The 26463-nt window shown below is 56.4% G+C and overlaps 1 protein-coding gene across 3 annotated transcripts in view; it reads left to right on the plus strand.

Moving 5' to 3' along the window:
• ZFYVE28 (zinc finger FYVE-type containing 28) overlaps positions 1–26463 on the plus strand; it is an 88711-nt gene that overhangs the window by 17080 nt on the left and 45168 nt on the right. For 2 of the 3 annotated variants that reach the window (XR_012501849.1, XM_074351775.1), the window contains exons 2-4: positions 21575–21715; positions 24092–24229; positions 25524–25726. Coding sequence is in view for 2 of the 3 variants with exons in the window: in XM_074351775.1 (XP_074207876.1) it covers positions 21575–21715; positions 24092–24229; positions 25524–25726 (482 nt within the window). In the remaining variant the exon portion in view is untranslated. Of the gene's footprint in view, positions 1–21574; positions 21716–24091; positions 24230–25523; positions 25727–26076; positions 26169–26463 lie in introns of those variants that run through there. The other variant, XM_074351786.1, reaches the window with a different exon arrangement.

Here is a 26463-nt window from a genome sequence, read left to right on the forward strand (position 1 = left end):
TTTTTCATGGGAAGGTCAGAGGGGTCATGACGTCTGGCCTTGCCCTTGGTGTGGAAGAGACTTCCTCATCTTCTGCTGACCAGTTTCCTGCAGAGCACCCACTCTGCGTCACCCACCGAGGTGGGTGCTGGGCCAGCGGGAGATGGGGGACAGTGCCCACCTGCTGGCACCACAGCTGATGGTGGAGCCAGGACACCTTGGACTAAAACACTGACTGAAGTATGTGCACCCAGCGTGTGACTGTCCCCGACTGCAGACCCCGTGTGCCGCCGCCCAGAAGCCGGCTGGGGACCTTGAGCTGGAAATGCTCGCCTTTGTTAGAAAGACGGTGTCGATGTGTTCAGGGCCCCTGTGCACAGCTGGAGCCAGTGGGACCCGCGCCCAGGTTGTGACCCTGCTCATGTGGTCAGCCATCAGGGGAAGGGAAACTCCGTGCCAAGGGTCCTGGAGCTGCAATTTATGTCCACAGCGAGATGCCACCTCACCCCATCCTGCTGGCCATGCAAAGACATCCTCCAGCCCTGGGATCTGCGACCCGCTAGATGTCCACGTCCTGGTCCCGGAGCCGGTGAGAATCTGAGGTTCCGGGCCCAGGTGGCACCCAGGTTGCAAGTGGAGCCAGGCAGCTAATCAGCTGACCTGAAAACAGTGAGTAGATCCCTGATTATCCGTGGGCCCTGCATCACCACAGGATCATCGACAGTGGAATGGGGCCGAAAGCAGAGGGAGCTGTGACTGCGGAAGAAGGTCTGGGAGGCGTGCGTCGCCCGCCTCGGAGATGAAGGAGGGGGCCTCGGGGCGGGAGGAGTGAAGTCTCCCGAAGCTGGAAAAGGCAAGGAAGGATCAGCCCCCGGACGCCTGACCTCAGCCCGTGAGGCCTGTGCTGTAACTTTAAGATGCGTCTGTTGTTTTAAGCCACGAGGTTTGTGGCGCTTGGTGAGAGCAGCATGGCTCCCAGGCCGAGCGCACACACAGCGGGGACGCGGGGGAGCCGACTGGAAGCTCTGCTTGCACAGCAAAACCTGAAAGAATGCGGTGCCTCTGTGGGGCACGCTGAACACCCTGCGGGGCTGGCTCCGCACGCAGGGCCACCTTGGCATTGTCCACGGAGCGCGCAGGATGTGACAAATCAAAACCAGTCTCAAAATATCACATATGTGTGATGTCCTTTTTATAGTGTTAAAAACAACCAGAAATACATTTTAGGAGTCCATATGGCAGCAGCCACGCTGTGTTAAAGGGGCATGTGAACCAGCGTCCGGGGTGCAGGCAGCTGCGTGCGGAGGCGGGCGACGGGGCGTGGACCCCCGGCTTCTACCTGCATGCTGGGGGGGCTCCTGGGCGCTTACTGCACGGTGCGGAACTCCTGCGCGTAGTTGAGAAGCAGCCGTCTCCCCCCGTTTCACGTGTGAAACAGCGCGAGCTTGGTCGGTGGCCCGGTGGTTAGCAAGGGGAAGGCAGGGTTCTGTGTGCAGAGGACATGGTGAAGGGGGGCCTTCTCTGCAGCGGGGCTGTGCAGGTCGGGGTGCCTGCCCACAGCCTGGGGAGCTGCCCCGTCTCCTCGGGCTCTGCAGGCGAGACCCCATCAACCCACATGGTCGGGAGGACAACTTTGGTGGCAAGAAGGACACAGGCTTTGGCCTTTTTAGGGAGAGCGTTACAATCTTGCTTCCTTCCAAGGCAGGAGCAAAAGACCCTGTTTGTTTTGTCTGGATCCGGAAAGGGATAAAGCCTTTTCTTTCCTGGGAACTCCAGGGGCGACTGGTCGCCTCATCTCTGCAAGTGCCTCCTGGCTGCGGGGTGTTCTGGGCTGTTCCTCCTAAACTCACGGCTGAAGTTGGCTTCTCCGCGGCGTCAGCGCAGTGTTGGGTGGGAGCAAGGGGGTGGGGTGACATGAGATGGATGACGCTTCCTTTGACAGTGTTTGCTTTGAGTCACATGAGGAATTAAGGGAAGGGGGAGGAAGGGTGTAAATGATGCCTTGTGCACGGTGAGATTTTGTTGCGTCTGAGTGACTCTGTGAGAGGGAAGGTCAGTGAGAGGCAGCGGTGTGGTCCTCGGCCACACTGCGTTCTCGTTCCCTGAAAGGATAGACCTATCCCGACTTGCTTAGGAATACTGGCTTTGAACAGCCACACTCCCAAATTACACACATGGTAACTCTGATTAAAAAATTAATAATAATGTGAACTTCATGGAGGTTTTTGAGAGTCCTATTTTACACTTTTCAGCCCATTTTTAATGGTCTTTGTTCCCAGTGTAGGATGTACTTAAGCATTCGATTCATAGTCTGGCCATAGTCTGGCGCTCCCCCGGAACCCCTCGTTTAGGGGAGAAGGCAGAGGTCTGCAGAGTTCGGTGGGTGTGCCGAGTGTGGGCTGCTGGCTGTGGGGGGGCGTCCCCCCTGGGCGCATGATGCCAAGGGGCTGCGTTCACCTCTCAGGGTGCTCCTTTTAAAAATAATAATAAATTAAGGTAAAATACAGGTAACATAAAATCAACTGAACAACCCAGTGGCGTTTAGTTCTTCACAGTGTGGTGCAGCCTCCACCTCCGTCTTGCTCCAGGACCACCCCAGGGAGACCCTGCACCCATTAAGCAGCCACCCCTGCTTCTCTCTGCTTGGCACCCCCCGCACCCGCCTGCTGAGGAGCTGCTGTTGGTAGTGCACTGGGAGCAGCTGTAAAGGACTAAGTTGAGTTTTATGGTGACTCATCACTGTCAGCTTATTTAAGAAGGATGAAGGTGAACGGCGTGGCCGGGGCTGCACCACGTGCTTCTGTGTGACCTTGACCAGGGGCTTGGCCTCTCTGGGCCCCAGCTTCCTGTGCCCCAGATGAGGCTGGTATGGCATCACGCCCAGGGCTGTGGAGAGGGGAGAGGAGATGGTATAGCAGGGTGTGTGGCACACAGACCTCAAGACAAGAGGGTGTCTGGCCGGCCTCGGCACATGCCCGAGGGCTCCTCTGGGTTGGACCCCGGGAAGTGGAGCCCTGAGCCCTTCACCTAAATGCCATCAGTGTCCAGAGGACATCTCAGCAGCAGCAGTGGCTTTCAGTTTCCTAAGTGTGTTTTCTTCAGAGCCCTTCTCCCAAGAAACCCCAGGGAACAGAAAGGCCAGCTGGGCAGGTCGTAGGGCTCTCAGTGGTGGCTTCCTGGGACGCTCCGGGGAGTCACTCCTGTCTCTTCCTTTTTTTTTTTTTTTAAAATTTCAGTAATATATCTTATTTAACTCAATAGATACAAATTGTTGTTTCCGTATGTAATTGATAAAATAATAATTACTATTTTTTAAACATTTTTTATTGATTTATAATCATTTTACAATGTTGTGTCAAACTCCAGTGTAGAGCACAATTTTTCAGTTACGCATGAACACTCATACATTCATTGTCACATTTTTTGTCTCTTCCTTTTTTTAATGGCGGGACCAAGGATTGAACGCTGGACCTCGAGCACGCTCAGCATGAGCTCTGCCCGCCTCCCCTCCCTCCTCTGTGGTGTGCGGGAACTTGACTGAGATTTGGGAAGGCGATCTCCAAGCAGATGTGGGAGCTTCCTGCTGGCAGTCCAGCTCTTTGCCTCTAGGATTTATTCCCGTAGGGCGATTGTGCTTGGGGTCAACATTAGGAATGACCTTGAGAAGCTAACTGGGAAATTGATGTTTTGAAAGCTTTTAATTTGCCTCTCCCAATGGGATCCATGTTTAATATGGTCATAATTGCCAGTTTTTATGTGTCCCGATGTCTTAAATTTACGCTCAGGCTTTGAAGAGAACTTACAGGGAATGGCGCTGTCAGATAAATGAAGTCAGGCTTGCACTGAGGCCAATCGCTGCCAGGAGCCCACAGCGGTCAGTGGGAGCCCAGGGGAGTGGGTGGGCGCCGTGTCCTTCATGGTCCTGTCCTGGCCAGGCCTGGTCAGCTCACACCAGCAGCAGAGCTGTGTCCAGGCGTCTGCGGGGCCTCATTCCTGTGGGGACATTGGTTCTGCAGAAGCCAAAACACCCAATTCTGTTTCTGGGCAGTTCTGAGTCCAAGGTGAGTGGGGAGCCAGGTGACCCCAACATGACAGGCACTCAGGATGGACACCCACAGATCTGTTGTCATAACAGCAGGTGTGAAAACCATTACCAGGGCCTGGGGGACTACCCACACAGGGCCAGTCCTGGCCGCGGTGCTCACGGGGTGGCCAGGAGCCAGACTTTGCTGTGTGGGGTCTTCTGAGGATGGCAGGCCTACTGATACCCTGATAGATACTCCCAGGATCCTTGCAGACCCCTCCCCAGTGAGCCAGGGCAGACCTGGGGGGACAGGCAGAGGATTGGGCCAAAGAAGGGCTTATCAAGGGATGAGGGGGAGGGGGCTGTGAAGGGTGGATTAGGGAGGGGGAAGGGGGCAGCAGAGGTGGGGCTGAGGGGCAGATTGGAGAGGAAGTGAATACAACAGAAAGACCCGGGGAAAGACCTGGGGGGCAGCCCCGGGGGGAGGGGGGGCTGGTGTATGTTGAGGTGGGGGCACAGGGCTGCAGGGAGGCCCCGGGGAGGGGAGGCCCCCACCAGAGGTGCATGCATGCTTGGCTGCTTCTTTATTCTGGCTTCGTCCTTCCTCCATCCCCGTCCACACAGAAGAGTCCCTACTGCCTGCTTCCCAGCCTTCCCTGGCCCCCTGGTCATCGGGGGCCATCCAGCCCTCCCCCTACTCTGCTGTGTCTGTTCCAGGGCCGTGGCGCTCCCCCCAGCTTGTGGCCACCACAGTTTCTATTCAGACGAGACTGACTCTGGGGGCTGCTTGGGGAGGTGAGATGGGACAGTCAGCATGGGTCCCTGCCAGCTCCTTAAAGGAAAATAAATTCTACGTAGGTTAGGAGGGAACTCTAATTCGAAAGGATACACACACCCCAGTGTTCATAGCAGCACTGTTTACAATGGTCAGGATGTGGAAGCAACTAAATATCATCGACAGACGGCTGGATAAAGAAGCTGTGGTACATTTATACAATGGAATACTACTCAGCCAAAAGAAAGAATAAAATAATGCCATTTGCAGCAACATGGATGGACCTGGAGATCCTCATTCTAAGTGAAGTGAGCCAGAAAGAGAAAGAAAAATACCATATGATGTCACTTATATGTGGAATCTAAAAAAAAAAAAGACACAAATGAACTTATTTACAAAACGGAAATAGACTCACAGACATAGAAAGCAAACTTATGGTTATGGGGGTGGGGAAGGGAGGGGTAGGAAGGGATATAGTGGGAGTCTGAGATTTGCAAGTACCGATTACTGTATATAAAATAGAGAAAACAAATTTCTTCTGCATAGCACAGGGAGCTATATTCAGCATCTTATAATAACCTATAACGAAACAGAATATGAAAATGAATGTATGTATATATACATATACGCATGACTGGGACATTGTACTGTACCCTGGGCTGGACCATGCCAGGCAGACTTATGGAACAGAAGGGGGTGGGTATGCTGCAGCCTGGCGGCGGAGAGGGCCCAGTGGCACCACCGCTTTGGCAGCTGGTCAGAGGGCCGGTGGTGTCCAGGCTGAGTGATGACAGGAGGGTGGCCAGTGGAGTGATGAAGGGTGGCCTGTAGGGAGCACCTTTGAAGACACAGCCCCAAGGTTTGCTCCGGGAGGGGCGGCTGTGTGGATGCAGGAGGAAATCAACCTGGCCTCTGAAATCCCAGGGCGGTCAGCCTTTCTCTGCCAGCTCTCCTTGTTTATTGAGATGTAGTTGATTTACAATATTATACAGTAATATTATTGTTCAGGTCTACAACATAGTGATTCACATTTTTTAAAGGTTATACTCTATTTATAGTTATAAAATATTGGCTACATTCCCTGTGTTGTACAATACATCCTCGTAGCTGATTTTATACCTGAAGGTTTACACCTAAATCCCCCTCCTCCCTCCCCCCCACTGGGAACCACTAGTTTGTCCTCTGCATCTGTGAGTCTGCTGCTTTTTGGTTATATTCACTAGGTTGTTGTGTTAGATTCTACATGTAAGTGATAACATACAGTATTTGTCTTTCTCTGTCTGAGTTATCTCACTTAAGTATGACATCCTCTGGGTCCATCCATACTGTTGCAGTGGCAGAATCTCATTCTTTTTTATGGCTGAGTAGTATTCCACTGTGTATCTGGACCACATCTTCTTTATCCAGTCGTCTGCTGATGGACACTTAGGTTGCTCCTGCGTCTTGGCTGTTGTAAATAGAGCTGTTGTGAACAGCACTGTTCACGTATGTTTTCTGATTAGCGTTTCCGTTTTCTTCAGAGACACACCCAGGAGTGGGACTGCTGGGTCATTTTGCTAATTCTGTTTTTAGTTTTTTTGAAGACCTGCCATCCTGTTTTCCACAGTGGCTGCACCAATTTGTATTCCCGTCAGCGGTGTATGGGGGCTCCCTCTTCTCCACATCTTTGCCTACATTTATTATTTGTGTTCTTTTTATAATGGCCATTCTGACAGGTGTGAGGTGATACAGTGGTTTTGATTTGTGTTTCTCTGAAAGATGCTGAGCATCTTTTCATGTGCCTGTTGGCCCTATGTCTTCTTTGGAAAGTTGTCTGTTCAGGTCCTCTGCCCAGTTTCTGATTGGATTGTTTGTTTTTGATGTTGAGTTGTATGGGCTGTTTGTATTTTTGGATATTAACCCCTTATCAGTCATGTTACTTGCACATATTTTCTCCCATTCAGTAGGTTGTCTTTTTACTTGGTTGGTGATTTCCTTTGCTTTGAGAAAGGTTTAGGTTTAATTAGGTCCCATCTGTTTGTTTTTGCTTCTTGCCAGCTCTTCTTGTAACTGGACGCACCCTCAGGGCTGCCCCTCCCAGTCTGAGGCCTCTGCTTTGGAGGACTCCTTTGGTTCCTCTTGGTCACGTGACTGTAAGACAGCAAGCGAAATGTCCACACCCTGCTCAGATAGGGCGAGTCCCTGGAGGCCATGCACCCTTCTTGGCCTCCTTCTCCGTGCAGGCCCCACAGGCTTCTGCTGCAGGTGACCGAAGGGGTGTGTGGTTTCACCACGGTGGGCTGTGGGCTGGAGTCCAGGGTCTCCTAGGTTCACATGTGGCTGCCCAGCCCTGGACAGTGTCTTGCCCTGGACCACGTCAGGATGGCATCAGCCGGTGGCCCGGCAGTCCCACCCGTAGTCTGTCACTGGGCAGGCCTGGCTCCGGGCTCCTCCCACCAGGGGGATGAGCAGGGGCTGCCAACCGTGGGGTCGAGGCCCAGCCCCCCGCACCGTGTCCCCTAGGAAGCTGCAGCAGTCCGAGTGCAGCCTGTTTCCATTTCCACTTCGGCCCTTAGAGGCGGTGTCTGCTGCCGCCTCCCTGCCCAGTCCTTCCCCCTGGCCTTGGTGGCGGCCCCGCGGTGGGCTTCAGCCAAGGGCAGGGGCCTGCCAGTGCACCACCCACCCTGGCGTTCCAGGTGTAACTGCCTCCGGGGTTGGCCCTCCATCGCTTGGCAGTTCTTTCCCCCAAACCTGAGGGCCTTCCGGGCAGGGGTGGCAAGAGCACCAGTCACCACCGACTCTGCCCCAGGCATTCTTGTTGACCTCCCACAGGCCCCCAGCTCCTCACTGCACGTGGGCCTCCCTGAGCTGTGATCTGCTCCAGGCTCCCTTGGTTGACGTGAGACCAAGATGGCACCCTGGCCTGTCACCTCTGTCCCCAGGCAACCCCTCATCTGTTTTCTGCCACCAGGTGCAGTCGGCCTTCTCCACTGTCGCGTATCAGTGGAATCGCGCACACACACAGGTGAGGCCTGTCTCAGTCTGGCTTCCACTCACCCTCAGTGTTCTGAGGCTCACCACGTTGCAGCAGGCGTCAGCAGCTCCGGCCTTCTCGCTGCCGGGGCGCGGGCGCCGTGTGGACGGAGCGCGGCTTGCTTGTCCACCTCCTGCCGTGGACGTGCCGTTGTTTCTGGGGTTTGACGTTTGTTAATGAAGCTCCTCTGAACACTGATGCTCAGATCTCTGTGTGGCCCGGGGCTTTCACGCCTCTTGGGAGTAGGGTGGCCGGTTCATGGGGTCAGTGAATGTTTAACTTTCTGAGAAACTGCCAAACTGCTTTGCACCGGTTGGACCTCTTCGCGTCCGCACCAGCTGTCCGAGGCCCGGGCGCTCTGCAGCCTCACCGACAGCTGGTGAGGTCAGGTTCTGAGCTTCGGCCGTTCCGGCGGATGAGAGGTGCTAGCTCACTGTGGCCTGAACTTGCACGTTCCTGATGCCCACGTGCGGAGCATCTTTTCACACAGGCCTGCTTAAGTGTCTGTTCACATCTTTTGCCCATTTGAAAACTCTTTGGCTGAGTTGTGAGAGTTCTTTCTGTTTCTCAGGTGTCGATACTTTGAAGTACACACGCTTGGCAAAAATTTTCTCCAAGTTTGTGGCTTGAATTTTCATTTTCTTAACAGGGTCTTTTGAAAAGCAAACTTCTTTTAAAAAAATTTTTTTTTCAAACAGGTTTTGTTGTTTTTTGGGGGGGGTAATCAGGTTTATTTATTTAATTAATTTTTTTTTTTAATGGAGGTACTGGGGATTGAACCCAGGACCTCTGCATGCTAAGCATGTGCTCTACCCCTGAGCTCTACCCCCACCCTCCCTGCAAGCTTCTTAATGTTGACAAAATCTAGTTTATTTATTTTTCCCGTTTATAGCTTATGGTCTTTGTGAACCATTTAAGAAAGCTTTGCTGAGCTCACGGTCACTCAGCGTTTTCTGTTTGGGGTTGATGGCTGTGTGGGCAACGAGGTACGTTTTGAGGACCATCCTTCTGCACGGGGCTGTCCGGCTGCTCCAGCACCATTTGTTGAAAAGGTTCATTTCTCCACTTCATTTCTTTGGTGCTCTCATCAAAAACCAACTGGCCGTGTCTGTGTGGGTTTGTTCCTGGACCCTCCATTCTGTGGCATTCCTTGGGCATTGTAACAGCCAAACCATCTCCCTCTATGCCCAAGTGTCCACTTGGGTGGGTGCTGGCCGTGCGCTAGTCTTAAGAATGAGGACCTAAAGGCCAGCGTTTTCAATTTTGGGAGATTATAACCAGGAAGCGAGAAGAGGGAACGCCGTCTTGTGACACTAAGTCTGTGTCTTCGAGGAAGAGTATCCAAGCATCCCAGGAAACCAGGACGCCTCCTGCGGTCATTCTGGCCTGGACGACTCGCCTGCCCTTCCTCCCGACTCCGCCGCCTTCTCACCTGGGCCCCCAGGCGGGCTCCTGGTGGGCGTGGGCTGGGGCCTCGTGAGCCACGCGGGCTTCCCAGCTCAGTTGCCCCCGGGCCGGCAGGCTGGGCGCACAGCGGGGCCGGAGCCGGGGCCCACGGGCTGTTCCGCTTTTGCTGCTGTTACAGATTCAGAGTTTTGATTATTTGCCCACTGTTGTGGAAGGGAGTCTTTTTATTTTTTAATGTTGTATCTGTGTTTTCACTCTGACTTGAGAATCTGCATTGGACTTATTTTTCCCTTGTTTTTTCTGAGCAGACACACAGGTGGTTCTCTTCTCCCATATATCAAGCCTCTAGAACGTCCGTCTATAGTTTTTCCTCTAAAAATGCATAAAAACCAAGTACAGGCTCTTGCTGCACTGGTTTGCCAACAACTTTTACCCTCTGACGACCCGGCCTGGTGGTGAGAACGGGTGCGCTTTCCGGGCGGCTGTGCTAACAGGCGCTGAGTGAGCCTGTTGTGTCTCTGGTCGCTGCCTGTAGTGATGGGCAGCAGGTGAACCCAGCGCTTCCTCGTTCTCTTTGCATAATTTGGTAAATTGAGCAATAACCATAAAGCAAAAGAAGAATCTGCCAAGGGAGCGCGGTGTGGGCGCTGATGCGGCCTGGCGAGGTCCTGCCTCTCCCGTCCCTGCAGCCTGGGCCCCGAGCTGGCTGGACCCCGTGTCCAGGGGCCACTCTGCCCTCCTGCTGTCGTCACCCCCCCCACCAACGCCCCAGACCAAACTGCTTTCCTTTTCTCTCCAGTTCCAAGTCACGCCCCTACCCTGCTTCTCCCGTGAGGAGTGGGATCCCGACCCAGGAGGTCTGAACGAGGAGAGCCAGGCTCAGAACCCGTGTTGTGAACACCTTCATCCGTGTCCACAGCGAGACCCCGGTCGTTTTTCCCATGCAGCACTTCAGTGGGGAATGGGCACCATGTCATCTGGGTGGGACCAGCTGGAAATCTCTGCATTCCACAGAAAGACCAGACATACAGACACCGCCTGCATGGACACAGGCCAGGGGCAGGTGCCCGTCCCGCTCCCGAGGAGCTGTCAGAGGGAGGCCAGCAGATTCCCCGGCAGGGAAGGAGAGGCACCCGTAAAGGGATGCGTGCGCGACCCAGCGCCCTGGGCAGGCACACCACACAGGGTCCTAGGGCAGTACAGTGCAGGATCCAGGTGCCGTCCTCCCTCCTGGGTGAGCCGTGCACTGGGGCCCCTGCCCACGTCCCTCCGGGCTGTGGGCCAGCAGCGTCCGGGTCCAGGCCCGCCTCCGTCCTGCTGGTGAGTTCCCTGCAATGATGGAAGATTTGTCGAAAAGAGAGTGTCCAGAATGTGGGGCGATGCCTGTCCTCAGAGGCACCAGGAGGCTTGTGGTGAAACTCATGGCCCCCAGGTGTGACCCGGGAAAGGTTCAAGTCCAGTTATCACCTGTTCCCGTGCGAAAGTGCTACGTGGTTGCCGACTCTGTTCCTCGCACTGCACGCTTCATGCCTGCGCCTCTCAATCCGCAGCGGGAAGCTTCTGCCTCTTGATCTCCCTCACCGAGTTCTCTCCCACCTCTTCCCTCTGATGACCGCCTGTTTGTCCTCTGTGCCCGTAACTCTGTTTCTGGTTTGTTTTATTTGTTCATTTGTTTTGTTTTTTTTAGATTCCACACGTAAGTGAAATCACACAGAATTTGTCTTTCTCTGACTTACTTCATGAAGCATGATACCTTCCAGGTCCATCCATGTTCTTGCAAAAGGCAAGATTTCATTCTTGTTTACAGCCGCATAGTGTTCCATTGCATCTGTGCGCCACAGCTTCGGTATCCAGTCATCTGTCAGTGGACACTGAGGCTGTTCCCGTGTCTTAGCTGCTGTAATCATGCTGCAGTGAACATAGGGGTGCATGTATCTTTTCTAATTAGTGTCCTCCTTTCGTCAGGTATATGCCCAGGAGTGGAATTCCTGGATCATATGGTAGTTCCTTTCTTAATTTTTTGAGGCTCTATCCTGTTTTCCACAGCGGCTGCGCCAATTTACATTCCCACCAACAGTGTATGAGGGCGCCCTTTTCTCACCGACGCCTGTTGCTTGTTGTCTTTTTGGTGACAGCGTTCCGACAGGTGTGAGGTGATGCTTCAGTGCGGTGCTGATTTGCATTTTCCTGACCATTAGCAGTGGTCAGCTTCTTTTCACCTCATCAGATACACTGCTGCAAGCCTCTTCTCCCGTTCGGAAGGCGGGCTTTCTGTTTTGTTTGTGGTCTCCTTCACTGTACAAAAGCTTCTTGGTTTGCTGTAGTCCCAGCCGTTTATTTTCACTTTCCTCTCCCTCGCCTGAGGAGACAGATCCCCCCCAAAATGACTAAGACCAATGTCAGAGAACGTACTGTTTTCTTTTGGAAATATTACGGCTTCAGTCTTGCGCTGAAGTCTTTATTCTTGAGTTTGTTTTTGTGTCTGGTGTGAGAAGGCAGTCCACTTTGATCCTTTTGCGTGTCCCTGTCCAGTTTCCCAACATCACTCACTGAAGAGGCCGTCTCTCCCTCGTGGTCCATTCTCCCCTCCTTCGTCCTAGACTAACTGTCCGTCTGAGCCCGTTTCTGGGCTCTCTGTGCTGTTCCGTCGACCTCTGTGCCTCTTCCTGTGCCAGGGCCGCACCGTTTCTGTTACTGTAACTCTGCAGTGTGATGTGAAGTCGGGGAGCGTGGTGCTACCAGCTCTGCTCTTTCTCAAGGTTGTTTTGGCTACCTGGGGTCGTCTGTGTTTTCACACAAATTTTAGATTTACTTATTCTGGTTCTGTGACAGACACCGCTGGTGTGCTGGTAGGCATTGCACTGACCCTCTGGATTGCCTTGGGAGGTGGTCGCCTTAACGGTATTAACCCTTCCAGTCCGTGAGCACACATTCCTTCCCCCGTTTGTGTCACCTTCAGCTCCTTTCATCAGTGGCTGGCGGTCCTCCAAGGGCAGCTCATTTACCTCCTTAGTGAGAGCTATCCCCGGGTATTGTATTCTTTTCGATGTGATTGTAAATGGGATTGTTTTCTTAGTTACACTTTCTGATGGTTCCTGGTCGGTGTACAGAAATACACGTTTCTTTTTATTAATTTTGTATCCTGCAACCCTGCAGTCGTATGATTGTTGACTGGTGGAGCCACTTTGGAAAACAGTCTGGCAGTTCCTCAGAAAGCTGAATGTGACCAGGAATTCCACTTCTAGGTATATGCCCAGGAGAGCTGGAAATGTAGATCCACACAAAAACTTGTTCATAGCAGCATTAGTCATAATAGCCAAAAGGCAGGAACAATCCGGTCGTCCGTCAGCTGGTGAACGGACCAACAAAACGTGGACCGTCCACATGGCAGAATATTGTTTGGCCATAAAAAGGAATGAAGTGCTGTTACGGGCTACAGCTTGGCCTGGACATGAAGACATGCCGAGTGAAAGAAGCCGGACATGAAAGGCTACAACTTTACGAGTCCATTACCTTGATGTGTCCAGAACAGGAACTCCACAGAGACAGCCGGTCAGGGCTGGTGGAGGGGTGACTGGTAATGGGTGTGAGGTTTCTTTTTGGGGAGACAAGAAGTTTCTAAAATTAGATCATGGTGGTGATGCAGAACTCCCTAAGTGTACTAACCCCCTGCATATGGGCATGGGCTGCACGTTACATCTCAGTAAAGCTGTTCTAAATGCTGAGATTACATTCCGGGCAAGGGGTGGCTGGGCTCATTGTCAGACCCACTGGGGCTGCCTGTCCACAGACCTCCCAGAGCAGCACCACTGGAGTGGCCCTGGGTGAGGTACGGTCAGAGGACTGGGTGCCTCTGTGGGCTGTAGAGGGGTCCAGAACTGTGCGTGAACCCCACCTGCTCAGCCAGGGGCCTCCCTCGGTGCTGCTTCCAGTGATGTCCTGTCTCTTAGGTCCTCCCATTGGGACATCCCTTAGAATTCCATGTTCCTCTCCAACTGACATGTTCCCAGGACCCAGGCAGGGCTGGCCTCTCCCAGTCCACTTCATCCCAGCCCGGTGGGGCTGATGTGCCCAGGAGTGGGGGACACTCATGGGTCCCAGCCTGAGTTGGCAAAGCAGACATCAGGGAAACCCACCTGCAGTAATCGACTTGACCCAGAACCCAGGACCCCTGTTTAGGCCTTTTAATTCCTCCTCTGGTTAAACAAACAGGCTCAGTTCACATGCATTCTGATTAAGTCACCTCAAATCCTTTTTGAAGGAGAAGAATAATTCATAGTAAGCAACCTGAACTTCCATTTCCCACGAGCAGATTTCCACCCATCCTAGAAGCCGAGAAGACGGCAACCTCCCCTCCCCTGTTGCCTGGGCTGCTGTCAGCCCAGGACTCGTCCTTCCCGTCGGGGTGTGGCAGGGGGGCACCCCGAAGGCCCAGGGCCTCTGGGACAGGGTCTCGTGGCTGTTAGCAAGGTGGGAACAGAATTAACTGGCATCCTAACAAGTTTACTGTTTAACAGTCTTAAAAATAAAATGCTTAGTAAAGAACCTTAAACCTATTGGAATTCAAGTCTCCTGCCGTTTAAAACCCCAACTGTCAGATACCGTCTGTTCCCCTTGGTGCCACGGTGCACACTTCCCCTCAAGGCCTGTTGCCGCCCTGGGCTCCTTCCCTCCGCGGTGGTACAGAAGAGCTTTTCACGACCCCCTGCAGCTGCTGTGGTTAAGCTTCCTGCAGTCATTGTTTCTGGCGTGTCATTTGTATATACAGTACTTGACTGAGAGTTTTATTTGAGAATTCATTTTCCTTCTGCAAACCCTTTGGTAGAAGCTCAGTTATCTCCAGGCATTGTGTCTGGCTTGGCTCACAGAACAAACACTGCTGCCCAGGCCAGCGTGGTCACCTGGGGTGTTGCAGGGCCCTGTGCCCAGCTGCTGCCCTAGACAGGGGGTGTCCAAAGCCCAGATGGGATGCCCTTATCCTCACGGTGCCAATCCAGCCTCCTCCCAGTGCGGGGGGCCTGCTTCTCTGAAGCCTCTCTCCCCATGGTGAGGGTTCATCTTCAGATGAGACTAGAGCAGAATTATAAAGGGGCCCTTTGCTGCAGCCTACCAGGCGGGGTCCCCTGCAGTTAGAGGCTTTTTCTTATGAGCTGTTGCTGGGCTGCCCTCCAGCGGGGCCAGCAGCGGGGAAGCTGCCCCCTCAGAGCTGGCTGGGCCGGTTCGGCTGGGAGGAGGGCTGTGTGGTGAGAGGGGCGCGGGAAGCTGACTCACTGGGTCTTAGAGGCTAAACATTTCAGGGCATTAGTTTGGTGGACTGTCTGCGAAGCTGCAGCTTGCCTCGGGGAGGTCCACGGTCAGCTCTACATAAGATGGTTCTCAGAAAACATCATTTTGGGCAACATTGTTTATGGCAATAAAAGCATTTGAAACAAAAATTTAGTGAGGTTCAAAACTCAGAATTTCTGCGTGAATCTCAGGTGTGCGTAAAGCTTCATGCCTGCTTTTTGCTGGAGTCAGGGGACCCTAGATGTCATTGCACGCTGCAACCCCTGCTCCTCCCAGTCTCTCTAAGATGTGGTGCCTCCTTTGTGGGTGTCCCTGTTCAGCCCCAGGCTGTGTTGGGGGGTGTCCTAGGGGCATCTCTGAGCTCACAGTGAGACTGGGTTGCCTTCGCTCACCTGGGTTTCCAGAGTGTGACTGGCAGTGTTCCCGTCTTTGCCCTGCCGGGCTAAGGAGGAGGCGCCCCTCCTACCAGAAGGGGACTTGCCCTCTCACAGGCACGCCTCCTGTGGGGTGGAGGGGAGCACCCCCCACCCCACGGTGTCTGTGCGCCAACTTTTCCTCCCAGAATTCATTCCACAGCTGGCCCAGTGGAGGTGCTCTGGAACCCGAGTGCCTCTCCAAGCTGCTAACCCGGATCCCAGCCTGCCCAGGAGCTGGAGGGCTTAGGGCGGCCCCCTCTTGGCCCGCCAGTAGCCAAGCCCATGCAGCCAGCCCTGCCTTATCTCTAAGCCAGAGGAGGAAGCAGAGCTTCCCACCTGCAGGTGGGGCCCAGGGCTCAGGGCTCTGCAGCGTCAGAGATTAGGGATGGGTCTGCTCCCGTCCCCGTCTGTGGACCAGGGCTGGCAGACCCAGGGGCCAGGCTCCTTTCTGCTTTTCTGCTAGTGGGCGGTCGACCGGCCCAGGCCTCCGCGTGAGACTCATCCCTGCTCGCGCAGCCCACCGCCCGGTGCGAGCGCGCGCACGGACACGCGCACAGGGCACACGCGTGCGCGCGCGAGCCCGGAGGCAGAGAGAGGTCAGCGCCTCCTCGCAAGTGGGCGACGCCGGGCGTCCTGGGCCTCCTGCCCTCCTGAGTTTCTCGGGCTGCTTGTCCGTCCCTCCCACGCTGCTCTCTGCGGACACCACGACCTCCCGCGCCCCCCTCGCCGCGCTCTCCCGGCTGTCGCTTCCCGCGACCCACCCCCGCCCCGGGAGATGTGGGGGGCCCCCCCGCGTCGGGGCCGCTGGCCTCTTCCTCCCTCCCCCGCGCCCCGCCTTCTGCCTCCACCCGCGTCGGGGTCTCTGCCCCGCTCAGTGCCCTCCCTGCGGGCCCGCCCCGCCCCGAGCGCTACTTCCCTAGCGTCTCCTGCCCCCTACGCCCGTGCCCCGCCACCCTGCAGGTGCCCCCGCTCGCGCCCTCGCTGTGCTCACCCTCCGGGAGCGCGGGGCAGGGCGTGGGGCGTGGTCAGCCGAGCGCACGGGGGCGGCGCTGCCTCCTGGCGACTGCGGGCCGCTGGGGCGCGGTGATGCTCTCTGGAGAGACGTCTTACCCGGTGTCTTACTTTCGGTTACCACGGTCAGCTGCCTCCACCGCCCTCGCCTTTACCTACGTGGTGTTTGCACCAGGTACAGACTTTCCAGTGTCCACTTCGGCCCCCGGTACCGTGTCAGGTACCCTGTGTGCTTTAAGCCCACTTTGCAGGTGATAAACTGAGGCCTGGGGTAAGGTCCCCGCCCAGGGAGTGACCGAGCAGGACTTGAACCTGGAGCCCACCCTGGGCCCTGTCCAGCACATATCCTCAATTCTGTGCCCACCTGGCCCTCGGACTCCTCCCCTCTGCTGTGCAGGGCCCTTGATTCCTCTAATCAAAACGGCTTATTTCTGTTATTATACCACAGGGCTAAAATGTTTGTTGATGTGAATCAAACGTAAAGCCATCAGCCTTTCCTGGGCAAGCATTTGGCAGTGTTCCCTGCAAAGGGCTGTGTCCTTGAGGCATCAGGGTTCTCCGTGGCCTGGCTGGCCCCCACCCAACCAAGGATGGGACATCTGTGGTTCTAGGTCAGACTGGAGGTATGTGTGGGGCTGGCTGGCTATCCCCCGGCGCCTGCCCCGGGGTCCGTGGGTCCTGGGGTTCAGCAGCGATCTGGCCTGCAGCCCAGGACAGGGCCAGCCTCCCCAGGTGCATGGGTGTTCCCAGGGCAGACAGTTGAAATGCGGTGTCTGTGCAGGCTGACCCACTTTGGGCACCTGAGCGGTTCCCTAAGTCGCAGCCTGAGCCCTCAGAGCCATGTGGTGCCAGCTGGGAAACTGAGTCCCTCCTCACTCCGCAGAAGCCAGGAGGGAAACTGAGTCGTGGGTAAAGGCCTTTGTCTGTCAGGGAGGCCAAGTGACAGGTGGGACTGCTTATCAGATGTGGGGTCCTGGGTGGATTTGTGAACCTCCCTCTCTGAGCCTGCGTTCTCCCTTCTGCGAGCTGGGGAGTGGCCCTTACCTTCCCAAGGAGGGTGCTGGGTTACGGGTGTCAGGTGACTTACATACAGCTCCGTTATCTTTGTGATTAAACTGCACCTGAGCCCTGCCCGCTAACACCTAACACGTGAGTGCGTGCCTGTGTGGGGTGGCAGATCACCGTGGGGCGGGGGCTGGTCGAGCTGCCAGGTCAGCAGGGCCTGGGCCTGGCAGCCTCTGGGATGTCCTGGTGTGGACAAGGCCAACTTTGGGGTATGGGTCATGGCTTCCCAGGCCCCCCAGACCCCAGCGGGATGGAAGGGTGGTGGAGACCTGCAGGAGGGCCTGGATCAGTGTTCACAGGTGGTGAGGGTTTCCAGCCCTGGTGACCAGTGGTCAGTGGGTTTCCTTGACAGTCCAGTGTGACCTGGGGGAGCAGCCAGAATTGATGTGCACGATCTGAGGCTTTACTCTGGTTTCTCTACGATGCTTCTGGATTTGGGTGTCGAGTAGAGAGTCCGAGGCTTTATCAGAGAGCTGGTCCAAGGGAGGCCCAGGGCCTGGGCTGGCACCTTAGGCACAAGCCCTCACTCTTGAGCTCCTGCACTCTGTCCAGCCAAAGCCCACCTGGGGGTCCACCGAGATCTGGAAGGCTCTTTTCTGCTGAGTGTTAGGGTGGCGAGGGTTACGTGGGTCTTGGGAACCACCGTTTGGAGCCCAGCTCATGTCCTGGGACAGCTGCTGGGGTGGGGGCAGGGGGTTGGGGGCTGGGGGCTGGGGCTCACTCCATCCCTGGGGGTGTGAGGGGGCTGGTCCTTTCTGGCCTGGCCGTGCCGCGTGTCCTGCCATCTGCCTCACCCACCTGTCCCGCCATCTGCCTCCTCCTCTTGTCCCCTTCCTGGAGCTTGGCTGAGACAAGGCACCCTCTGGGGTTCTCCCACTGCAGGGCTTACTTCCTACTTGGGAAGCAAGAGGCCTGAGAAGGATCCCCCCTGGGTCACCCTTACTTCCTCTTCCTCTTTCCCACCCGGATCACTGAGTGTCCTTAGAGTGGGACCTGGGCTGACCACTGGCTCCGCTGTATCATTCGATGTGACCTCGGATGTTAGTTTCCTTCATGAGCTTTATTTAGTCTCTTCATCTGGGTCAGGATGGGGCTGCCTCACAGAGGGCTCGGGGTGGTGCCCCGCACAGGGCTGGGGACACCCTTGGTCCACACCCCGCTCTGCCCCAGCCCAGTTAGCCGGCCTCGCCACAGCTGGGGACCCCCAGCATGGCCACGCACCTGGCTCAGACGGGCACCTGCGGGCAGGGCCTGAGCTCACATCCACATCCCCAGCCCACTTCACAGAACAGGTGTTTTGAATGAATGAATGAATAATTTCATCACCTTTACAGAACTAGCTCTGAAGTAGTCAGTTGTGCACTCCGGCCGTGTCCGGAGCTGCAACGTTGTTGTGTGTCTTCCCCGCCTTCTCGAGGCTGCCTGTCTGCTAGTCACCTAACCTCCTAAGCTAGAGGCTGTCTTCGCAAGTTTTATTTTTGTGCAGCAGTGAAAACTGTCACTGCTGTGAATTTATTTTTGAGAAAATACTGACATCGTGTGCCAAAAAAGACACTTCTGCTGGGTTTGGTTTTGTTCTCTTATAGCTCTTATTTAAAAATAAGGTGAATACTCATAGCGATCGATTCTCTTTGTTGTGGACATTTTATGTAGGGACATCTAAAAGTCCGATTTAAAATTTACTTTAAAACGTTGTTGAATGAGGCTGACTGACTCAAAGAGAGAAACTGTCCCCCTCAGGCCGTCAGTCCTGCCTTCTGGCTGGCCTGAGGGTGACCTGCCCCGCTGGGCCGATGGAGATGTAAGTGACGAGCGGGCTCAGACTGCCGTGTTCACGTCACCCTCTGCGTGTTCAGAAATGGAAATGCAGCACCACATTGTTCCTTGTGGATTCTGTGAGTCACCACAAGTTGAATTTTGTAAGTTGTGTCAGTTCGTTTCCTGGGACCCCTGCCTGGAGGTTTGTCTCCACGGCGCCTGGGGTCTCCGGGTGCATGTGATTCACACAGCCAGTGGGGGTCTCCTCTGTACCTCGGCCCCGCCGGGACACACAAAGGGGACCTTTCATTCTTTGCTGGAAATACCAGTCCTGTAGGGGCTGCAAAGCTAACTCAGAGTATAGCTAAAGTTCTAAAATTGCGTAGGCCTTTTGTGTTTCAGCAAAATAAAGATAATTTAATTATCTTTATTTAAAAATAAAGGTAATTTAGGTTTAAAAAATTTTTTTTCTGAGTTCTCTAATTTCTGCTCTGTGTGTGTGTGTGTGTGTGTGTGTGTGTGTGTGTGTGTGTGTGTGTGTTTACAGCTCTCTTTTTGCTAATGGACAACACACTTGTAGGTCTGGTCGTATAGTCTTTAATTTACTGAAATCAAAACTAGATGAGCCCAGAGGGTCTGTCTCTGCACAGACCCCGGATGGCAGATTATGCCACGCCCACCCCAAGTCACAGGCACACACACCCATGCTGGTAGGCACACACACGTTTATGCGTGCACACACAGGTGTGCACACACTGACACACACACACAAGCGCAGTTGTACAACACATGGACACATGGACACCCATGTACGTGTACAGTACACGCTCTCATGGCTAGGCACTCACATTCACATATGTATACACAGGTACACACACACACCTGCTTGTAGGTGCAAACCTGTGTACACACATTCCTGCACACACACGTGCACTTATGTGCGTCCACATAGGCACACACGTGCACACATGCATGACTCCTACACAGCCCCACATGTACACACGTGGTAGTTGTTTGTCAGCCTCCCCAGGACACAGGGGAAGCCATGTGTGTGCGTGGGTGCTTGTGTATGCATGTGTGGGTGTGTGCGCACACAGCCCTCTGCGCACATTCCGTCGTGGCACAGCCGACCCCAGGGGGCCAACAGCAGGGGCCAAGCACGGCCAAAGTCCCCGTGTTTGTGGCGGGGTTGGAGGTGTCAGGGCAAAGATGGTCCAAGCTGTTCTCATCTTGGCACCCATTTTCTCACAGCAGAGACTTAGCTCCCTGGAGGCGTCCTTACCCAGCACCCCCAGTTCGGGCCCCAACCTGTTTGCTGGGCTGCAGGAACCAAGGCAGGGAAGGCTCCGTGTGTCACCTGCCTGGGCAGGTTTCCATGAGGAGGGCCTCAGCCATCTGCTGTGGGACCCCGCCCGCCATGTCCCTGCTTTTCCTGCCCTCCCCCTACCCCATGCCCCCCGCTGTGGGGGGAGCCGGAGGGTTTGGAGCCAGAAGGACTCCAGTGCGCTATGGTGATGGGGATCAGCTCTTGAGCTGGGTGCTACCTCTGCCCTTGGCTGCAGCCTGTGGAGGGCCCAGGGAGAGCAGCAGACGCCGGTACCAGAAAATCTGGGCCTGCCCTGTTCCCGGCTGTGTCCCAGCGCCCTGCATCCTTGGCAGAGTGGGTGCTCAGGCTGCCTGGCTGGCTGGATGGGTGGGTGAATCCCCACAGCTCTCCTGTGAAGAATTCTAGGAAGGCCCCCCCCATTGGTCCTGCCTGGGTCACACATCCACCTGCTGGGCCAGTTACTGAAGCCCCCACCCCAGGTCTGCTCAGCCTCACTGGCGGGGCTTCCTCCGCACCCCAGGGGTCTGGGCCAGCATTGAGAGAGTCAGGCACTGATGACCAAGACCCTGAGCAGAGGAAGAGCCACCCTGGGACAGGCCACGTAAGGGGAAGGGGGCGGAACACAGGCTCCATCAAGCAATGAGCTGAGAGAAACTACAAAAATAAGGTATTTTATGTTCAACAAAATGTCAGCCCAGCTGTGTGCTGCTTCTTAGGTAGAAGGGCGAGGGAACCAGGGGTTGATTCGGTGCCTTTCTTCTCGTTTTTCCTTCTCTTGTCTGTCCATGAAGGGTGCCTTTTATAAAAACATGTTTGAGGTCTTGGTTGCCTTTACCGTGGGTTTGTCCTAATTCTGGAAGCTCAGATCCAAGGGGACAAGCCATCGACACCCCAGCTGGAGGGAGCACAGTGCAAAGGCCCTGGGGCAGAAGTGAGCCAGTGTGTTGACAGGATGGCCCGTGGCTGGTGGGGCTGGAGCTGGGGCAGAGCAGGGGCGGTCAGCATGGGCACTGGGTCCGAGGGAGGCACAGGGAGCTGGGACTTCGCTCCAAGTGGGGTGATTGTGCCTCAAGACCCAGAATCAGACCCCCCTGTGCATTTTGTGGCAGGTGAGAAAAGGGGTTCCTCTGAGAAAAGGGTTTCCTGCTGGAAGGCACTGGCGTCTCCCAGCATGGTAGAGACGGGGCTGAGGGCTGAGGAGAGGCTAGGGAGTGGGATGGGCCCCTTCCTTGTGGCTGGCTTTATCATCGCAGTTTGGTTTTATGAATAAAACTGCTTTCCGTCCAGTGGCCCTGGCCCCACCCTCCCCAGCACCTTGCCTCTGATCATCCCCTGACAGGGGCGGAGGGAACTGTGTCAGGCTTCCCCCCAGAGATGCTCTCCTCAGTACCCCACAGCCCCAGGCGGCCTCAGGGGGCCTCAGGGGAGCCGACGGGGTGACAGGGTCCCCCACCCATCGCTGGGGACAAGGCCTCACCTGGGATGGCCACTCACTTCCCCTGCCTCCCCGCAGCGGTCGGACCCGCAGCTGCTGGCCCAGTTCTACCATGCGGACGAGGAGCTGAGCCAGGTGGCCGCCGAGCTGGACAGTCTGGACGGGCGGAAGGACCCCCAGCGCTGCACGCTGCTCGTCAGCCAGTTCCGCTCCTGCCAGGTGAGCAGCGGTGATGGAGGGGCCGGGCCGGGGCACCCCGGGGTGCGGTCACCTGCTGCACCCCGGGGGACGTCTCGGGAGGGGCCCTGGGCCAGGTGCTGGAAACCAGAGCCACAGGAGGGGCGGTCCCGAGCAGGACAGCGTGGGGAAAAAGTGGGTTAGAAGGCGCCAGTTCACAGGACACCCTTGGAGAGTAGACAGTGGAGTCGAGTGGGAGGTGGTTACGAGGGGCCAGCAGGGCCTCAGCCAGCACTGGGAAGGGGCTGGGCCTGCGGGGCCACCTCAGAGCTCGCAGGGTGGCGGGACTACTGCTCCGCTGCCTCTCGGCACGGCGACCTCCTGCTGCAGGACGTGCGGGTCCCGGATGCCCTGCGGAAAACACTCTCCCGGTTCACCAAACATCTGGGAGGCTCTACCCATACCAGGGCACGTGGCGAGAAGCAGCTTTTGTCGAGTGATGATCAGGGTCATTCACCAAGTTCCGGAACCTTCTCGGTGTACTGTGCCCACGAGTCTGGCTAGAGCCTCTCCTCCCGGGGATGTGGGGGCGGGGGTGTGCTTCCCAGATCACAGAGCAGACAGGGTCTGGGGTGGCAAATGTCCCACCCTGCGCTTTAAGCCTCGAGGGACTCAGACTCAGGTTCGTACAGAATCCTTTGGGGGCAGGAGGGGCACATTCCCATCTCTCAGGGGGACCCAGGGACTGGAGGGCCGGGCGGCTCTCCTGGCTGCTGGGCCACCAGAGACTGTCCTCCTGCGCCTGGGCACGCTGGCCGCTTGCAGCGAGGTGGCCTCTCTGCCCCCAGCTCCTGCACCGGCCCCCCCCCCTCCACAGCGCAGGGCTCCCTGCAAGGGGCTCTGTTTGCTCCCAAGCCGCTCATGCCCGCCCACTGGGTACTGTAAGTGCACGTCACACGGCCTGGCCAAGTAGGGTGAAACTCAGCTGGGTGCTGGGGCAGCCTGGGCAGGGTGGGTCTCAGAAAGGAAGACTGCCCTGGGGCTGGACGTGGGCGAGGGAACATTTTCCTTGGGGAGCTGAGTTTCCTTCAGAGTTTAGCCCCTCGACTTCTTGTGTTAGAATGTCATGCTCCCGGCCACAGTGGTTTTTCACGGCTACTTCCTGAGAAAAGTGAAGCTCAAGCCTCGGACGGCGGAAAGGAGGGCTCTGAGACGCAAAGCCACGGACTGAGCGTGTCGGTCAGCGCCGTTGTTCTGGACAGCAGTTGGGCAGAATGTAATCAGAGCCTATAAATGCAGTTTATTTTCGGCTTTGTAATGCTGCTTCCAGAAATGAGTGGATTCTGAGGGACTAACCCAAAATTCAGAGCATCGTGCACCACAAGGGTGACTGCGTTATTTATCGTGCTGAAGAAGTCGCAATACCGTAAATGTCCAGCAGAAGAGGAAGCAGCGAGCTAGTAGGACAGTCCGTGTGCTGGAATCCCACGAAGCTACCGTCACAAGTTAGATTTGTGAAAAGCTGTAATAACACGTCCCAACAAATACACAATTATGCACACAGATGATCTCAGCTCTGATTGGAAGCAGGCCACAGGGGACCAGAACTGACTGGACACTTGCCACCTGCAGCCGCTGTTCCAAGGACATCCTCCCCCTCCTCCTCTGCTTCCCCAGGTTTCCAGTTTCCCTGTGATGAATGTGTATTCATCTTTGGAGATAAAGAAATTAGAGAGATTAATTAATTAAAAAAATTAAAGAAAAAACTAAACTTTCAATGTTCTTGTAATTCTGCTGAACAAAGAGCAGATGTTTCAAGAACAGGCCGAGTTTGGGCAAGGAGTGGTGCCGTGAAACGGGTCTGGGAAGCCTGGTCTTGCCTGCCGTCTGCAGCGGTGTCCGTCCCGACGGCATGTCTTGACTGTTGTGACCACACCCAGGATGACCCAGGCTTACATTAATCCAAGCAACGCTGTCCATCGGCAGTGAAAATCAGCTGTCTGTGTGTCTGTCCACCTCGCTCTGTCTTAAGAAACTTGTGCACAGGTGTTCAGAGAGAGGTTTGGGGCGGTCACGGTGGCCGAGGCTGCAGGGGTCCCAGGTGCGGGTCAGCAGGGGAAGATAGAGCCAGTACAGCGGGCGACGCACTGTCTGCATAGTGACGTGGTGGCGTGGGAAGTGCCCCCCACCCTTGTGGCAGGTGCTCTAGGTACCTGGCCTTGGGGAAGGTGAGGCAAGGGTTTTGCTCTGTATTCAGATACTTCTGGATGCTCGAGCTTCTCATAGCAGTTGTAGAGCAGGCCCGCATGTGCGACCGCGTCCCTCATCATCTTGGCGTGCACGGCTCCTGTTTCCGAGCAGTGCCTGCCAGCCACCTGCTGCAGCTGCGTCTTAGCGCACTTCCCGCTTCTGTTTCAGGACAACGTGTTAAACATCATTAACCAGATCATGGACGTGTGCATCCCCCAGGACCGCGCCCCACGGGATTTCTGTGTCAAGTTCCCCGAGGAGATCCGGCACGACAACCTGGCCGGCCAGCTGTGGTTTGGCGCCGAGGTAGTGGGCGGCCGCCCAGGGCTGGGGTCACGGCGTGGGCGTCGCCCAGCGTTCCCCTGTGGAGCTCACCCGTGTGCACCTGTAGTGCAGGCCCCGTGTCTCCTCCAGGGCCTCCATCTGCAGGGGCTGCAGATGCCGCTGAGCCTGTTAGGGTCGCAGGGGCGGGGAGGCAAGAGCCTTCTCCCCCGAAACTACACAAGCAAATATAGACATGAGGTTTCACATGTGATTTCTATGAGGGTCTCAGGTCCCCAGACACCTAGGGCCTGAGAGCCGTTCTTCATGGCAGTAACACTAATATTGAGAGCAGTGCGCCCCCTGCCCCACCCACAGGACTGTTTATCCCCGTGCGGGGGCCGGGGGAGCTGCACCTGGGTCCCTACTGATGATAACCCCCAGACCTTGAGCTTCACCTCCCAAGGAAGAGCTTGAGGAGTGAGAGGTACGCCCGCAGTTTCCCATGGGATACCTAGACGTCCCCCCTTGGCCATGCTCTCGGGACATTAGGGGCATGAGGCTCGTAGTCTGACGCCCATGCCTCCTCTGTCCTCCCCCATCCTGCCTGCCTCAGCTCTCGGTGAATCCTGGAACACCCCCATCTTACCAGACACTGCGTGGCCCTTGTGCCCACATGTTCCCCCATTTCATCCCATCCCCGTGTCCACCCTCCCCACCTGGCTCCTCCAAACCACCTGGTTGTGGTGTCCTCACTGTGGCTCTAGTTGGGGGGTGGTGTCTCACCCCCCAGCCTCAGTTTTTACCTCTGTAGAGTGGGTCCTGGGGGCAGGGGCAGCTGTGGGATCCTGAGGTGATGCAGGGGGGCTTTATGGACACGAGGCATCCAATCCCTAGGAAGGTCTGAGGCCCCGGGGAGCCCTGGTCAGCCCTGTGTGCTGCGTGCCTGGAGGATGGCCAGAACTGCACGTCTGCAAGCTGGTGGGGAGGAGACAGGAGTCACATGGCCGGGTGGCCCCTGCATGGATCCCCCAACCCCCAGGGCCTCCCTCTCTGTGCCTCTAATAGAAGCCAGGAGGGAGCAGGTGCCCCAGAGCAGGAGCCAGAGATGTGAGGCCAGGAGCCCCTGGGAGGGAGGCCAGGGAGGGTCTCAGGGACGAGCCTCAGGCCACTGTTCTGCTCTCCCGTCCTGAGGGTGACCACAGTTTCTCAGGGGACAGTGGGGGCGGCTTTCTCAGCGTTGGCCCATGGAGAGTTCTGGAACTCCACTCGTGGGCGGTGCAGCCACGGGGTGGCCGCCGGCCCCGGGCCTCCCTGACCCGCGCTCTGCCTCCCGCAGTGCCTGGCCGCCGGCTCCATCATCATGAACCGCGAGCTGGAGAGCATGGCCATGCGCCCGCTGGCCAAGGAGCTGACCCGCAGCCTGGAGGACGTGCGGGGCGCCCTCCGCGACCAGGCGCTGCGGGACCTCAACACGTACACGGAGAAGATGCGGGAGGCGCTGAGGCACTTCGACGTGCTGTTCGCCGAGTTCGAGCTGAGGTGACCCGGGGTTCGCAGCCGTGGGGGTCGCGGCCTTTACGTCACGGGTGCGGGCTGCTCCGCGGGTCTGTGCTGTCTCTAGCTGGGAAACTCCGCAGGGGGAGGCACCAGGCTGGTTCTGGGGCCCTCAGAGGGTGGGGTTAACCCCTGGGGGGCACGATGTGGGGGGGACAGGCAGCGGGGAGACAGGCAGAGGAGACCCAGGGGTAAAGGAGACCCCAGTTCTGCCCCCACCACCCTGCTCCTGGCGCACCCCAACGCTAAAGCCCCAGGAGGTCCCTGCAGGTGAAAGTCATCCGCAGCCCTCGGACCACCTCTGACCTCCGCCCTGACCTCCATCTCTGCCTTAGAGCCGTGTCTGCACCAGCCTGTCGGGCTTGCTCCACAACCCCCAGCACGTTACTCTGTGCTCGGACCTGGGACACAGTGTGACAAAGATGAGGTGGCCACTGCTCTGGGGCCTGGGGGCCCCCCCAGCTCCAGGGGGTGAGGGTGGGGACACCTCTCCAGCTTAGGAATCTGCCAGATCGCATGGCACCCCTCCGCCACCCCCACCGAGCTCCATGGGGCTCACCCATCCCTCCCTGCTCACCCCCTGACCCCCTGCCCCACAGGGCCTCCAGACTGGAGGGTCCCTGACTGTGGAGTGGGGCCTGCACGGTGTCCACAGATGCGAAGACAAGAAAGAGCAGGACCCCAAAGCCCGTCCATGGCGGAACTGGCTAATAAAATGTGGC

Source organism: Camelus bactrianus, chromosome 2 (genome assembly GCF_048773025.1).
Source record: "Camelus bactrianus isolate YW-2024 breed Bactrian camel chromosome 2, ASM4877302v1, whole genome shotgun sequence".
Lineage (NCBI taxonomy): Eukaryota > Metazoa > Chordata > Mammalia > Artiodactyla > Camelidae > Camelus > Camelus bactrianus.